Source organism: Pteropus medius, unplaced genomic scaffold (assembly GCF_902729225.1).
Source record: "Pteropus medius unplaced genomic scaffold, Ma_sr-lr_union100, whole genome shotgun sequence".
Lineage (NCBI taxonomy): Eukaryota > Metazoa > Chordata > Mammalia > Chiroptera > Pteropodidae > Pteropus > Pteropus medius.
Genome location: NW_024355206.1, coordinates 1,998,832 through 2,015,257, shown reverse-complemented (window position 1 = coordinate 2,015,257; position 16,426 = coordinate 1,998,832). Strand labels below are relative to the sequence as shown.

The 16,426-nt window shown below is 43.3% G+C and overlaps 1 protein-coding gene across 1 annotated transcript in view; it reads left to right on the top strand.

Annotated features, from left to right (window-relative positions):
- Positions 1 to 16,426, top strand: part of NTRK3 (neurotrophic receptor tyrosine kinase 3) — a 427,675-nt gene that overhangs the window by 409,434 nt on the left and 1,815 nt on the right. Inside the window, exons 20-21 of the mRNA XM_039858221.1 lie at positions 10,580 to 10,621; positions 15,003 to 15,161. Coding sequence (XP_039714155.1) covers positions 10,580 to 10,621; positions 15,003 to 15,161 — 201 coding nt within the window. The remainder of the gene's footprint in view (positions 1 to 10,579; positions 10,622 to 15,002; positions 15,162 to 16,426) is intronic.

The following is a 16,426-nucleotide window of genomic DNA, read 5'->3' as shown; positions in this document are numbered from 1 at the left end:
CACGCACGCACACACGCACACACGCACACACGCACCTCTGGACAGTCAGCCCGCCAAAGCTGCCGATGCTGGAAGGAACCGTGAGATGAACCTTTGCTCAGTGCTCTCGGTTTATTGGTTCAGATAAGAAAATTGTGCTTTGGACGATCTCATGCAGCGTCCGAGGGGAGAGGCATCTCGGCAGCCCTCTGGTGCAGCCCTGTCATGATGACAGACGTGAATGTCGAGACCTAGCGGAAGCTCGGAGGGTGACACGCTGGTAGAACTGGGCAAGAACTCAGATGCCCCAAGTCTCAGTTCATGCTCCTTCCCCTCGATGCCACCGCTTCCCGTAGATCCTGCCTCCCTCCCCGCAGGCCGGAGCCGCGTCTGGTCTCCGTAAGGGCTGTGTAGCCGGGCGCATCGCTACCCTCTCCTGGGATTTCTCAGAGGAGGGGCTGACTAGGAACCTGGGACGCATAAGAAGAGTCGAGGCATGCGCTGCCCTTGGTCACGATCACTTTACGGTTCGCAGAGTTCTTGGACTACCGTCGCCCACAGCCGCAGGCTTCCCCGAGAACTTCACCCTGTTGGTTTTTCTAAGTCGACTCTCCCCCCACGCCCCACTTTAAATGAAGATGGAAGGCTATATCCGCTGCTTCACGTTTGTCGTCCTGCCAGGGCTAGCAAGTGATCTGTGAGCTCGCTTCTCTCAGACGCCAAGGGTCCTACCTTCCTTTAGAGGTAAAGGGTCTTGTTTCACGATTCAGAAGAATCCTGCTTCCCATTGGGTGAAGAGGGGCATTCAGTTCCCAAGAAAAGCTTTGGGTGTAGAAAAATATCCACACCGTTTACCTCCTCCTTGCCCTAGTTGAAGCTGGTCCTGCCGCTAGTCAGCAAACGGATTTGAACTTCACCTCCAGCTCAGAGAAGCTAGACAAGGCCGCTTCTGGGCTAAGCAGGAGCTGCATATTTCATAGGTCATGTCCCGTGATGCTCTTCCTGCTTCCCTTTGCCTGGGGACAGAGCCATCGAAGGCAGGTTTCCTCTGTGGTATGTATTGTCTACCGAAGTAATTAAAATATGCAAAGTCTCCCCTGTCCACCACTTTGCGCTGCTTCTCCAGCTACTTCCGGCATTTTCAACTGGCAGTTAATAAAACAAAAGGCCCGTGTCTCCCTCCAACTAGAAAGATTAATTTGGAGCGGTTTAGAAGTAGCAGATTTTACCTCCAGCCACAGCCGTGCCTTTTCTAGCTGATCTGTTCAACCTGACCAGGCCTCACAACTGGAGGATTGTGGGTGCTTTGTTCAGGGCCCAGGGCAAGTGGAAGGAGGGAGCGAGAAAGGGGCAAAGGTCTGGCTTTCTTATTGTCCCAGCCCCCAAAACCAAAAAAGACTTCTCTTTCAGGGCAGTCCGCCACTGAAAGAGCCATAGGCAAGGAAACCTGAAAGTTACTTCCTCATCCAGCCTAAATCTTTACTGCCACCAACTACCACCGAATACACACGTGGAAATTCAAAACCCACCTCGCAGGATCTGAATCCCGGACCAAGAGACTGCTCCGTGCGATGATTTATAAGAGAACAGTGCTATAGCACCGCCACAGGAATTATTGCACCTGCTCCCTGCTGACGTGTGTTGAGGCTCGCCGCGTGCCAGGCGCCGTGCCAAATGCTTGCCGCGGGTTATCCTGTTTAATCCTCACGGCCATTTTAGAAGGGAAACATCTGTCGACATTAAACAGATGAGGAAACCGGGGCTTGGAGAGGTTAAGAGAGCTTAAGTGGTGGCTCTGTGTCCGAGTCTGTATCATGACGTCTGATACGAGGTCTGCTGAAGGGTGGGCCGCCCTCTGTTCCCATTCTTGGGGCTCATTTTCGCACCCTTCGGTGTTTCTAATGAGACCCCTTCAGCAGCGCCCGTAGAGTGTGCTGGCCACCGACTTTGCTGGGGCGCTGGCCCTGGCCTCCGTTTACTTCTTCACCGGCCCAGGGTTGTCTCGCCCACCCCCATCCCCTGGCCCAGAGACGTGAGAGACCAGTGTGTGAACCGCAGTGCCCTCCCAGAGTTCTCACAGGGAGGGGTGGGAGGGGACAACAGCTGGCAAGGCCCCTCTTAGAGCTGAGAAGCAGTCTCTAATCGTGACAGGTGTCTGACACGTGCAGAAGCCCCTGCCACTGCAGAGAAGAACGGTCCACATTAGCACTGTCAAGGGTAGCGTCCCGCGCAGCTGGCTGTGCTTTATCAACGTTCCGTGATTAGTCCTCGCAAGTTCTGTGTGAGACACATGAGGACCCAGAGCCGCCAACAGAGGCTGTTGCAAGCCGTCCGCTTCGAGGGCAGCTGCCTCTGCAAGAAGTTTCTCCCAGGATCGGGCGTGCACAACGGAGCTTACAAACGACAGACAGGTCAGATATCCCAGGATGGTGAATCTTGGAATTAGGAAAAAAAAAAAAAAAACCCACCATTTTCAGTTGAGAAGGCCACCTAGTCTAGCCTCTCACCCGAAGCGTAAGGGGTGGGTACCCCGCCTGAGCTTCCTTAGATAACGGGGCCTCATTGGCTTGAGAGGGAGAGTATTCCAGCAGCTATGAGGACATCTGATGTCTCCCCACCATGGCAGGTGGATGGAAAGCCCAGGCCCAGTAGAGGATGTAGTCGAACTAGGATCGCGATGAACGAATCTGATGCTGTATCATCGTCAGGCGGGTGGGTTACTCTCTCAATAGGAAGAAAAGGATCTCTCATTCTTTGCTTTTTAAAATTCAAATCATGTTGCTTGCTTGCTTGCTTCCTTCTTCTTCCTTCCTTCCTTCTGTCCCTTCCTTCCTTCCTTCCTTCCTTCCTTCCTTCCTTCCCTCCTTCCTCCTTCCTCAACCTTCCTTCCTTCCCTTCCTCCTTCCCTCCTTCCCCTCCTTCCCTCCTTCCTTCCTTCCCTCCTTCCTCCTTCCCCTGGCCATGGGGCTGTGCTCACAGGCTGGGCACTCACTGAGCCCAGTCAGAGGAGACCACCATGGTCCGACCAGCCCGGCATGGTCTTCTCTGAGACTCACGCCAGCTGCTCGTCCTGAGCATCTAAATCCTACTTTTAGAAGCAGTGAAATATTCCAAGGATCCCGGAAGCCCCTTGAAGCTGCTCTCACTGCTTGTAGGAAAAATTGTCTTGAACCCACAAAACCAACAGTGAGAAAAACTTGAAGTACGGCAGTGGATCGACTCTTGGCTTGGCCTCTGCCTACTGCAGACTCGCCGACACTCCACTCCCGAGCTGGTCTCCTCGTCTGCAAACGGGGAATGGCACTTCTTTCTCGCAAGAGTCACTGAGCAGGATGTCCAAGGCCCCTAGAAAAATTGGGACCGTGCTCTACAATAAACATGAACATTATCATTGAGAAATTAGCACTTTCCAAGAAAGATTTAGAGTCGAAGTCCTATATACGTGCGTGTGTATCGAAAACCTGCGAGGCCTCTTTCACTTCACGCCTCATTTAATCTCCGAATGGGTTCTGCGTAGATGAATTTTACACACAGGAAGCTGAGTCTTCCAGAGGTTAAATAAATTCCCTAAGGTTACCTAGCCCGTAACTGGCATTGGCTGAGTTATAATTCCCCACTTTGTTCCTCTGGATCTTCTGTTCCCTCATCTTATACACCCCTTCCCAGTATCTGTTATAGTTTTCAGATTTTTTTTTTTTTTTAGCATCTCAATATTTAGCAAAGTCAGTCTGGTTAAAAGGGAATATCTTTATTTTTTACTAAATAAATCTTAATGTAAACTGAAACCTGTTAGCGCCTGAGCTGTACAGGGTAAATGAAAATCTAGATGGATCACAGGGGCACTTTATTCTCCTGCCTTCTTGTACCCATGTTTCTTCGTGTTTAGCAAGTACTTGGAGTCTAAATGGGTCACTCCAGGTCCCGTGTGACCCGCCGGTCTGAGCTGAGCTCTCCAGCCCTGTTCAGTGAATGGAGCTGAGCTCTTTCTGCATCAGCCCTAAAGTTTATTTCCACCAGCAGATTTGAGTGTAGCCAGGAGGCTCCAAGTCTAGGCATTCGGAAAAGAAAGCAAGGGCCAAGTTATTTGTCAAACCACATCTTTGGGCCTGCGATGTCTGCTCTATAAAAAAGACATTGCTCGGGGCTACCTCAGAACGAGTGCCAGCACTTAGGCAGGATTCGGAAAGTGGGGACGAGGGGAAGTTACGGAAGGCGTGTCACTTCCTTCTGAGAACTTGCTCCGGGCGGATGCAGCTCTAGGTGAGAGAGTGGGGAGACCCACCGAGTGCCCGTCTGTCCTCCAGGCTCACGCCGCTGAGCCGTGGGCTCTTTTAAGCCCCTTGTTTTTTTCAGAAGACACCAAGGGTTTTCCTGACGCTGGGGCTGGAGGCTCAGCCCGGGACAGCCGTTCTGCTGAGATGGCACCAAACGGCAGGCTTTCCCATAAGCTGTCGCCAAGGCCCGCTCAGAAGGAGCAATGCCATAATGATGTCTTTGTGAGTTGCCTTGGCACCTCCCCTCCAAAGAATTCCCAGCGCCTCCTCGACCTGGGGCTGAGAGCTCCAGCTGCCACTACAGGAAGCTGGGTAGTAGTTTGTCCCGCGTGGCTGGGAAAAGGCCGAGAGGCAAAGGGAAGGCACACAGTTCTGCCGCATGAAGTCAGAAGTCCGATGTCACTGCAGAAAACTCAGACCCTTGCAGAGAGGGTTCATCCACAGAGTTTCCATAACCGGGGTAAAGCCACAGACGGACTCGGCGTTTGCGATTGCAGACATGTCTGTAGATCCAAGTCAAACAAATAGTCGCACTAAGGCCTCCCTCAGGCGCCCGCCCACGCGCTGGGGGGAACACGGAGCTCCAGCAGGCGACCCGAAGTCTGTGAGCATCAGGATGGAGAGAAGGAAATGAGGGAACCGAAGTTTAAACTTTGTGAAACTCGATCTGTGTCTTTCCGATCGTAATATCTTCCTGGGGGGTGTGCTATTCTCCAGGGAGACTTTTACATTAAAACCAGAACACGAGCCTAGGAGAGGTCAGTTCCGTGTTGTTTAGAGTCCTCGTGAGCTCGGGCAGTCGGCCGCCTGTCTTCCAGCCAAGGTTTCCATGTCCGGAGGCGGGCTCGGTGATGTCCAAGGCCCTTCCTAGCCCGGGGCGTTCATGAGCACAGCTTTCATGTCGAATCTCTCCTTTCACAGCCAAGATTCTGATGAACTTGGATTTGGGGAGACGGAGTGGACGCAGTTACAGGTGGGCTTGGTCTCCCAAAGGTACACCAGGAACACCACAGGGCATCCGCAGGGAACATAGTCTCATATCAAAGCGACGTGCCTAGTGAACGAGCAGATGGGGCTGGGCAGAGGTGAAGAGCCGCTTGAAAATCCAGCATTCCCGACTCTGAATAGCCACGTGGGGAGAGTGAGGGAGAGTGAGCAAGGGGAGGAGGAAGGCTTGGGGACAGTTCCCGGAGGCCGACTGCCACTTCTAAGGCTCCGGTGGCCTCCCATACATGTGTAGACAGAGCCATGAAGAAGGCCCAGCCATTGGAGGGGTGGGCGGTGAGGAGGGTTAATTCCAGGAAGAAGGGCTATGTCATTCTGGCAAGTTTGGAAGCTGTCAGCTAAGCTAACCCACCGGTTCGCAGTGAAGCTATTTATTTTTACTGTCTTGGAGACAGGACACTTTGGAAGAGGACGTTGGGCCTTTTCTCCTACATTTAGGCCATTTATTCCAGGAGATGTCCAACGAAGATGTCACCAACTTCATGCGATGAGGGCCTGACGGACAGGCCTGCGTTTGCGTGTGACCGTATCCACGTGCGTGTACAGTCACAGGCACGCGTGTTTGTGTGAACCCTCTCTCCCTGGATGCATGGGCATGTGCGTCTGCACTAAACGCAGCTAATGCCAGTGTGCGGCCCGCGCGTGTGGCATCCTCGGGCCCACAGGAACAAGAGAGGTGGCTGCCGGGACTGTTCCAGGTGACTGCCCGCCCCGGCTGGGGCACGTGGGAAACCAGGAGCCTTTCCAGAGGATGAGGCCAGCAGACGCTAAGCCTGTCTTTCTTTTCTTAAGGCATAGGATGTCTCTTCCGTGTGCTGAGACATGCAACCAGGGAAGTGAGAATTGGAGAAATAAAAAATGAGGGCCTGCACCGTGGATGACAGTCTTTACGATAATCTTCTGATGAAGCCATTTTGCCCTTCGTGTATGTTGCAGAGTTTATACGGCTTTTCAGAAGCCACTGCCTTCTCATCTGCTTCGAGATTCTGACTCAGCCCGTGCGGATGAGTGTTGCAGGGCAAGCTTGCACCCCTCCCTTGGTTCCAGAAATAGTGTGATCTGTAGAATCTGTATTCACTCACCTTTGCTGGGTCTTGGTTCCTTTATCTGGAATATGTGGGTCACTCTGTCTGCTTTATACTTTCTGAGAATTACGTGAGGATGGGCATTTTTGAACTTCTGGGAGAGAAGGCGCTTCTGTGTGTGGCTCAGAACTCACCCGCCGCCGCCTCCTCTGTGTACTTGGTCATAGAGGCCCGAGCTCAAATGCGTTTGTCTTTAACCCAGAGCCATGGGTTCCCTCTGACTATGAGAAAGCCAGTGTTGCTCCACAGAAACGAGCGAGACTCTTCCTTGTCCAGGAAGGGCCGACTCAGAAGAGAAGGGATGGCTGAGGGTGGGTGGGAAGGCGGCAGGTGCCCCAGTGGGAGCTGACACCTGAGAGCCAGTAGCCACGCAGCTGTCAACGCCTTCTGTTCCACTTACGCAGGGCAGGGTGGTGGGCGAGGGCTGAAGACTTGAATGCAAGAAATGGGGTTGGGGTCTTTTAGGCAGGCACCCCGGCCGGAGGCGAGGCTGCTGTTTTTGCCCCCGCCCCAACCCCCACTTTTCGCATCCTCTCCCCTCATACTGCTGGCACTGAGGGTGGCTGTGGTTGAGCCTTGGGGGATGATGGAGTTTCTCCAGAGGCCCAGGACCCCAGACTTGACACCATGGATCCACATCACCACCAGAAGTCTCCACATCTGTGCTCTTCAAACTTTTATGCCCCTAACAGAGTTGTGAAAAACCACATATGCCTCTTCCATGTTCTCAGCTGCCATCTACAATTTTCAACATGATTTTAAATAGTTGCCAACGATGCCATTTTCAGAATATTGTAAATATTGGCATTAAAAAACACATCACTCCTTTAATGTATCTAATGAACTTTAAATACCAAGCAATTTGATATATCATCTACTAAACACACGAACAAGTGCTTAGACATTTTTACATGGTTCTTTTTTCTTGAATTTATATTTTCTTTCCAGTTACCCTATCGAATTTTGTCCTTATGTATTATGTTTTTATGCATGAAAGCCGTTTATTAGCCACTTTATCATCATTCGGTATGACAAAAATATGTATGAAGATTTAGATTAAATTTTTAATGTCCAATGACCATAAGTTGCTAGACGTTAAGAGTTTTTGGATTGAGTTATCATTGCAGTTATTAGTAATACACAGAAATAGGCAGCGGATCAAAATACTGCATATACATGACAACTTTTGATGAATATGAAAGATAACTAGAATATTTTTAGAAATACACCTCTTATGTATATCAATACTTTATGTATTTATTAATAAACATTATACATTACCAAAGTAAGGGAGGTTCAGGATCAATTCTATTCCTGTTTTTCATTTTTATAAATATAAAAACCGAGAAGCATTATTCACAGTAAACAAACAGATGATAATTCTTTTAGCCCTGCCCCCTTCCACTGTTTAGAAAGGGTTGGAAACTACCCGACTTGCTAGAGGATTTATTTCCCAGTCACTAAAGACAGTTATTTTCAACATCTGTACCAATATTTCATGGAGATCATTTGTTTGCCTTCTGTAGGTTTTCTTTCTTGAGATTTAGAACGAGTGAGAGATTTGTCTTTCCTTTGGAGATGGCGGGTGTGCGTGTGTGTGCGTGTGTGTGTGTGTGTGTGTGCGCACGCACATGCATACACAATGAAGAAAGGGGATTCCTGGCCCACAGGGTGGTCTCGGTTTGGTTTTAGAAAGAAATTCATATGAGACAGGTATGACATGTACCTTTTATCTTAAGAAAGTGAGAAGAATGAATAAAATCCAGATTTGCTTATGTTAAAAACGATAGAAGAATAAACCAAGAACAAAAAAAAAAAAAAAAAAAAAAAGATTATCCATAGCGGGAGGAGGAAAATAGGAAAGTGAACAGGATAGAATTAGACTTAGTTTTCATGTACCTCGTTTTGTGTTTTGGGGGCTTAGAAGCCACGTAACAGTTTTCAGATTATTGTGAAACAATGGTAAATCAAATGAGAAAGGAAAGTCAAGCAATTCTTAAAAATAAAAAGCAAAAGGAAACTAATAAACCCAGCTCTACATTAAGTTGGTGACTTCACTGCACAGAGAGCAATTGCGTCAAGTGACTAAAACAGCGATGTTTTGTGTGCGTTCCTAGTAGGTATAGCCTAAGGATTAAAAAAAAAAAAAGTACAAAGATCGTAGACAGCTCTCAGTAATCATATTGTTAGTAATGATATTGGAGCTGTTATTCTGAGGTATTTAAAAAATATATATGTGCATATGTATAACATGCGAAGATAAAGCAGTAAGTAATGTAACTAATTTAGGAATGAAGATTTTTAGCATAAGAAAACAACGCAGATATAAAATTAAAATCACACACACACACAAGTTGGTAATGCTTCTCAAAACCAAAACAAAGCTCTCATTGGTCCCCTTTGGAGGATGCGAGGGAAAGAATTTATTATCCTGAGAAATGGTCAATAAAAGGGGAGAATCAAGCATCTCTTGTATTAACCGTTATCGAGCTAACCAAATAGTTAATGAAGGAAAGTTTTAGTTTATAGAAGATTTCCGGTTAATATATGCAGCGGGAATGCTAGGATTAGAATGTCAACCTTTTACAGCCCCTAATGAAATCTGGGCCATGACCGGGGGTGGCTACTGATATCATTAGGTGAGAGGGAACTTTATAAAGACTCATCAGGCTGTTAACACTTGAATCCACAATAACAGGTACCGGAAGGTAGTATAATCCAGAGATCTCCAACGGCTTGTTTTCATTTCTAGATTTCTTAGAATCTTTGCCTTATTCTTATGTTTCCTGTTTCAGAGCTCAGCCTTCAGACCTGTAATGTATCTCATTGAAAGCCTGGCTTGCTAGCTGGTATTTCTCAGGCAGTAGCTTGACAGATTACCCTGTCTTCATCTGTGAAATGGGATAATAGTGAGTTCTGTCGCATAGGACGCGAGAGGATTAACATCCAGCAGCTGGTACTCTGTGTGCATTAATTAGTATCGTTCTTATTAAGGTTATTATTTCAGCCCATTGCTTATCTGGCTAGATAAGCAATATTTATGACCAGAAAAGGATTTGACCACTTCCTTTCCCAGACCGGATCTCTCCAGTGGGGGTGAAGGAAAATCGGTGTAGTCTAGGTGGAACTTTATCAGAAATATGAAAAATCTAGATACTCAGGTTCATTATGCTGCACAGAAGCGTGTAAGGACACACACAGTGCACAGTCATTGCACTTTATGAGGATACTTTTGCGTTAATGACGCTCAGTGGATTTTTTTTTTACATGCTCCATCTCATGTTAAGCTGGGCCGTCACTTCAATGTTGAAGGTGAGGAAATCAAATGAAGACATCAGGGCCTTGTCAAAAGTCACATCAGAACCCAGGGCTTCTGGGTTCCAATCTTTTTGTCTTTTTGTTACATCGCTGGCTTCCCGAAGTATCTTAGCCCACTTCCGGAGGAATGTCGTGTACACTCCACCCATGTTGGTGGGCGCTGCTGATGGATATTTCGAATGTCTTGCGTTTTCATGTACTATATATCCTAGACATATTTCCCTGTCTCTACATATAACTCTACCATCTTCCTCTCAACTGCGGCATATATATATTTAGTGACGAACACATTAAATCCCTTAAAAACAATGGGATAAACACCTTCAACCAAGTGTTTTTGCTGGCACGAACAAGAATTTTTCTAAGACTCCTAGAAGTGCCATTGCAGGGTTGAAAGGCATTCACATCTTCAGTGTGGACAGATTCTGCCAAACCGCCCTCAGAGAAGGGCGCCTTAATCTCAGCCGTGGCATTCGAGAATAACTCCTTCCTCTTTCCAGATGTTCCCACATGACATTGAAAAATGGGTCTCTTTGTCATTTTGACTGGCATGTCCTCATATGTTTGTGGCCATTTGCAGCTTTCTTGTGGGGCGTCTGCCCTTAACCTTCACTCATTTTTCTGATGGGTTGCCTTTTAAAACTAATTTAAAGGAGCGCTTTATAATAGATGGGTTTTAATTCTCTGTCCGTTACATATATTGCCAATATTTTCTCTGTCACTTGTCTTTTAACTATGTTTATTTTGTATTTTGCCATGCAAAAGTATTTACTTTTACACGTTGTATCCTTAAGTCCTGTCCTTTATGGCTTCTTGAACGTGTATCTTGTTTAGGAAGGTCTTCCTCTCCTGAGGTTATACAGATACTTTTCTGAGTTTTCTTCTAATATTATTATTGTTTTGTTTTTTTATGTTTAGCTCTTTAATCCATCTGGAAATGATTTTTGTATATGGTGTGAGGTAGGTATCTAAGTGTACTTTTTAAATGAATAGTTCATTGTCCCAATGCTTTGTTTACTAACCCGTCATTTCATTCATTAAATTCCAATATTTATACGTGAGTCCGCTTTGAGACTCTATCTGGTTCCATCGATCAATGAAATTTGTCCATTCCTATGCCAGTAATACAGTGTGTCCGTTGCTATAGTTTTATAATATATTTTGTTGTCCAATAAAGCAAATTTCCCTTGTTTTTTTTTTATTTCAAGTATATCTTAGTTTTTATCAAGTATTTATTCCTCTAGATGAATTTTGGTATCATTGTGTCAATTTTCATACATCATTCCTCTGGGATTTTTATTTGGATTGTGCAGAATTTTTAGTTTAATTTGAGTGAGGAACGAGACATTCATGAGATTTATGATACTGAGTCTTCTTATCCAAGGAAAAGACACATCTTGGCAATGATTCAGATCTTCTTTTTTTGTTTTTAAACATTTTTCTTTAAATAGACCTTCTGCATTTTCTGCTAAAGTTTATGCCTAGTAATTTTAAATATATTTAGTTGCTGATGTACAAACAATCTTTTTTTTCCACTGAATTTTGAAGTCGTTGCTACTGGTGTATGAGAATAGTTTGACTTTTATATGTTCATTTTATATCTGGGCGGCTTACTAAACCATATAACGATTCTAATTGCTTTTTAGTTAATTGTCTTGAATAGTCAGTCATGTCATATGCAGACAATGGCAGGTTTTACCCCTCCTTTTGAATATTTCTATCTCGTTTGATTTTTGCTTTATTGCCTTCGCTAGGATCCTACCTGGACAGCGTTACATAAAATCAGTGATAGAAGATACCATCTATGCTTCTAATGTTTCATCAGTAAATATGATCTTTAGTGTGTTAAATAATAACACTTACCTTCTGTCACTAATGGATTAGGGCTTTTAATCAGGAGAAGGTATTGGAAATTTGGGGCATGTTTTGAAAGGATAGGTTTGCTTCTTTTATCTATTCAGTAAGTTAAACAGATTTTTTAAAGGCACGCTTGCATTATGAAACTTATCGAGTTATAATATAGAACTATTATAATATATTACTGATTTGATAATATTTTATTCAGATTTTGAGACTATATTGATGAGTTTTTTACACGTAGATAGATAAAATATCTATATCTGTATTCACATATTAAAGGTTATAGGCTCTTCGATTTTGTCATCAGGGGTATTCAAGTCACATAGAGTGGCTTGAGGAAGTTCATTACTTTTTGTTTTGGTAAAGCATAAATAGGATAGAAAACTTTAGTAGAATTTGCCCATTGCAATTGTTTTTGTATTCAAGTTTTCTATTTTTCTTAACTCTTTTATTAATATTTTCTAATAAATGAATCATGACAACTATATTTCAAAATGTATGTATTTGCAATATTAGTAACATTTTAAACAATATTAAATAACATTTAATAATACCATTTATCAACATTATTAACAAAATGCACTATTCTTAACATTTTACATTGTCTCCTCTATGTCCCTTATTAATCTTGCCAAAGGTTTTTATTATTTTTTTAAAAAACTGGCAATTGATTGTGTAGATATCGTTTGCTTTTTTCCTTCCCCATTTGGTTGTTTGTTTTCTTTGCTTGGTTTTATATCGATTCCTCATTATGTCCTTATTTATTTTCTCTTGATTTCCATAAATATATCTTGTAGGTCTTTACTACCTCTTCTTATTGATTCCTTATTTAATTTAATTCTATTTTACCTATTTTAAAAGTAAGTGCCTAAATGTTATAAATTTCCCCCCAGATTTTTTAGCTATATTTCATAGGTCTCAATGAACAGGACTTTAATTATTATTATTATTATTATAATAAAGAATTTTCAATTTCATTTTTATTATTTTTTTACCAAATAGTTTTTTTATTGTCCAAAGAGAACCTTTTAAAAATTATTCTTCTTTTGTTCATTTCTATTTTATTTTATTTGGTACAGTTAACATTAATTTTTATTCTATGTAGTTTGCTTTTCCTCTTGGAATTTCAGATTTCTTTTGAGGTATACTAGTGATTGGTTTTTATAAATGCGTTTTAGATAATTGAAAATAATTATCTAAATATAGGGAGGCTGAAAAACACACATGACACTGGTATCTAACAATGAAAACTTATTATTTGTATTTTAAAAATTTACCTTCATTTATGTTGTATCTTAATGTGTTAATTTGTGAAAGAAGTGTTTTATTTTTCCATTATAATTGTAGCTTTGTCAGTTCCCTTTTATTTGTTACCTGTTTTGCTCTTTATACTTTTTTTGTAGCTACCTTAATTGGAACATAAAAGTTTATAATTATCATAATGGTGAATTTTGCCATCTTCAAATATGATAGAAATCACTTCGTTGCCATTTAGTTCTTGGCATTCTTTTCATATATGTATTTGCTTTCAATATATTATGTATTTAATATATATTATATTATGCCATAATTGAATATTCTGTATTCTACATATATTCAATTTTCCTTTTATTGTTCGTTGTATTTTTTTCATTCTTTCATTTTTAGTCCTTTTTGACATTTTCTTTTAGATATGTCTTTTCTAAAGAACATGCATCTTGATTTTTAACATACATTTTTTTTTCTTAAGAGGTAGTATTTGCACTTATTGTCTATAATGATATTATTTAAACGTCTTCATTTTGTGCTTTCTATTCACTATTAGCCCACTCTTTTTTGTAGTCATTTTAGTGTAAGTTAGAGATATTTGGTTCTATTTTCCTAAAACTGATTTGGAAGCTAATTGTACTATTTCTATTCTTCTAAAAGCTACTTAAAATTTTTAGCAAGCTCATTTAAATTTAAACCATTGTAAGCAATAACTGATGACTATCTGTAAGCTTTTCTCTCCCTTCTAAAGACAAAGTCTTTATCAGGCTTTTAATTATTTTTCTACCTAATTTCCTATGTACTTATGGCTGAAATTGGGAAATTTCATTCCAAATAAGTATTGTTAATAGTAGTGGTGATACTATTAGCATTATTAGTATTATTATTTACTTTATGTCTCTATTTTACAGGAAGCCTTTATTAGTAATTGTACTACATTTTATTACCAAATTAGCAACCATTATTAAGATTTAAATTGCAATTGTGTGGCTTATTTATCCCATGTCATTGTACATTCAAATTCTCTCTTTGTTTTTTTTGACTTTCTGGAGTACATCCTCAATTAATTTTTGCTTCTCCATCTTCCGAAAGACTGTGAGTGGTCTTTGTCTGAAAGAAACATCTTCATTTGTCTTTACACTTGAAACAGAGCTATCTTGATTATAAAATCCCAGGTCAAAAACAACTTCTGCCAACCGTATTATCATTTACCTTCTAACATATTTCAAGTAGACAAGGCAAACATGATTTCCCTTTTTACAAAGAAGTTTGCCCATCTCCCAGAAGTCATTCTTTCTTAAATGTCCATTATTATTATTATTATTATTATTAATTATTATTATTATTAATTATTATCATTCCTCCAACTGACCCACCATAGCAATGAGAACTTCTGGTTAATTGTTCATCAGGCATCTGTAGAGCTCTTTTTTACCAACAGTAATCAGTTTTTTAAAAACAGATTCTACGTATTAGCCAAAAGTTCGAATTTCTAAGACTCTGATGACTAACGATGCACTTAGTTCCCGAGTTCTGAAGCATGTCGTGAATCGTCTTCCTCTTAGGCTAACACCGCTCACCTGCTGGGCAGGGTGGGTTTCCTTAGCGTTTTGTTCAGGAAAGGGTGCCCTGGTGTCGGTCCCGGCCGCTTGCCCTTGGCTGTCAGATGCGTAGTCCCCACCAATGGCTCATGTCCTCCTTAGGCTGTTTGAAAAGGCTCTGTCTTTACCGGCCTTCGAGATGTCACTAAGAACTGTCGTGTGTCCTCTCTCGGCCCCCCCGATTCCTTGTTAGCATGTGGTCTTCCATACTTTTAGAACCTCCCGGTCCCCTTCACTTGAAACACCGCGTTCTAAGTTGCGGTGAGAAATTCAGGACTGTCACATAGAAGCTGAAGTCCAATAGTCCTACAGATTAGATGCACAGGGACCATATTGCACCTTGACCACCCTGAAACCTTCTCTCCTCCTGAAATTATCCTCCGATCTCTCAGTACCAAGGAGCTCACCTTTTCTTTGATGTTGTCTTCTCTGATCGCCATGCTAGCTGCCTGCAGTATCGTAGGTCTCCTGGGTCAGCGCCTCCACTGGCCCTCTGACAAAATTGCACCACGTCGTGTCTGTCTTAGAGTAAGATGCATCAAGGGTGTACCTACATATGAGGATGTAGGCAGATGGGACTGGCTCCGGCCGTCTGGTCACTCTCTGTGTGCCTCTGTCTTGGCCCCTTTTAGGTGGGAGGACACACCATGCTTCCCATCCGCTGGATGCCCCCGGAAAGCATCATGTACCGGAAGTTCACCACGGAGAGTGACGTGTGGAGCTTTGGGGTGATCCTTTGGGAGATCTTCACCTACGGAAAGCAGCCCTGGTTCCAGCTCTCAAACACAGAGGTACAGAAGGGGGCAGATGGGGACCCCGATTGCAGGAAAAAGGCTTTTAAGAAATATCTCGGGCCAGGATTTAGCCACAGTGTATGAAACGTGAGGTAGGATCTGGAGCCAGCAGAGCAAATGTGGACATGAGCAGGAGGAGAGAGCTTCTCAACAGGAAAAAAAAAAAAGAAAGAAATTGTGGCCATATCTGGTATAATTGTCAAGAGAACATAAAATCAGGCGTCTAAATTCTCTTTGCCCTGCTACACTTTAAAATCTCAAATGTTTCACTAAGAACAGGGTAACAAAGAACAACTATGAGTTTTTCAATTGTGCCATCTTGTGGAAACAGCTACTACTTAGTATGCCTAGGTATTCTGGGTCCCTGGAGGTTTGGGCCGTGCCAGGCCCAGGGACGGGCAGGGTGGGGAAGGGGAAGGCGGATTTCACGTTATTGACAGAGCTGGGTGTGGACTTCCGGGAATAAAATGAATCGTAACAGTAAACAAAATAGGAGCAACCACACCTATATGTTTTTTCTCATTTTGATTTACAATAGTAAAAAACACGAATCAGATTTTAACAGCAGCTAATATTTAGTGCCGGGCACATCCCTAAGCATTTCAGTTATATCGACTCAGGACTTCTCACGCAAACACTTGTTGACCAAGGACAAAGGCAGGGGAGCACTTGGGGTCCTGAGATGGCCTGGCCAGGGTCTCAGAGGTGAGAGCTTCTGCAGGGTGGGCCACGGTCACAAGACTCTTCTGCCTCCAGAGCCGATCAGCACGGTTCTCAGCCACGTCTGGACCGAAGTCACGTTGACCTAAGTTTGCAGGCAAAGTGGGGCTCGGTCCCCCGGCTCAGCAGACCTGTGCGAGACTGTAGTTACGTCTGTGGTCTTCTGTTTTCTGGGAAAATGTAAACATGAGGAGCTTTTATTACTGGAATCGTATCTGAATATTCAAGAAGTTATCCTTCTTCTTCGAAGCTACGTTCATCTGTGCTTTCCCATGCCCTGACTACTTACATGAATTTCAAGGACTGAAAAGAAAGTGTTTCTTTAAAATCATTTACAAGGTGGAGGGGTCCCGACCATATTTCCCAAAGTAAGGCAAAATAGTTTAATGACGTTTTGAAAAAAATGAATGACTGCATGTCAGAACCCATTCGTCGTGGTGTTTTTAAAAACTGTTGTTTTTCCGGAGGTGAGATTGGTGGTTAAGTGCGACCAGATATAAACATACACGTGCACACACATGCATCCGCACACATGCATGCAC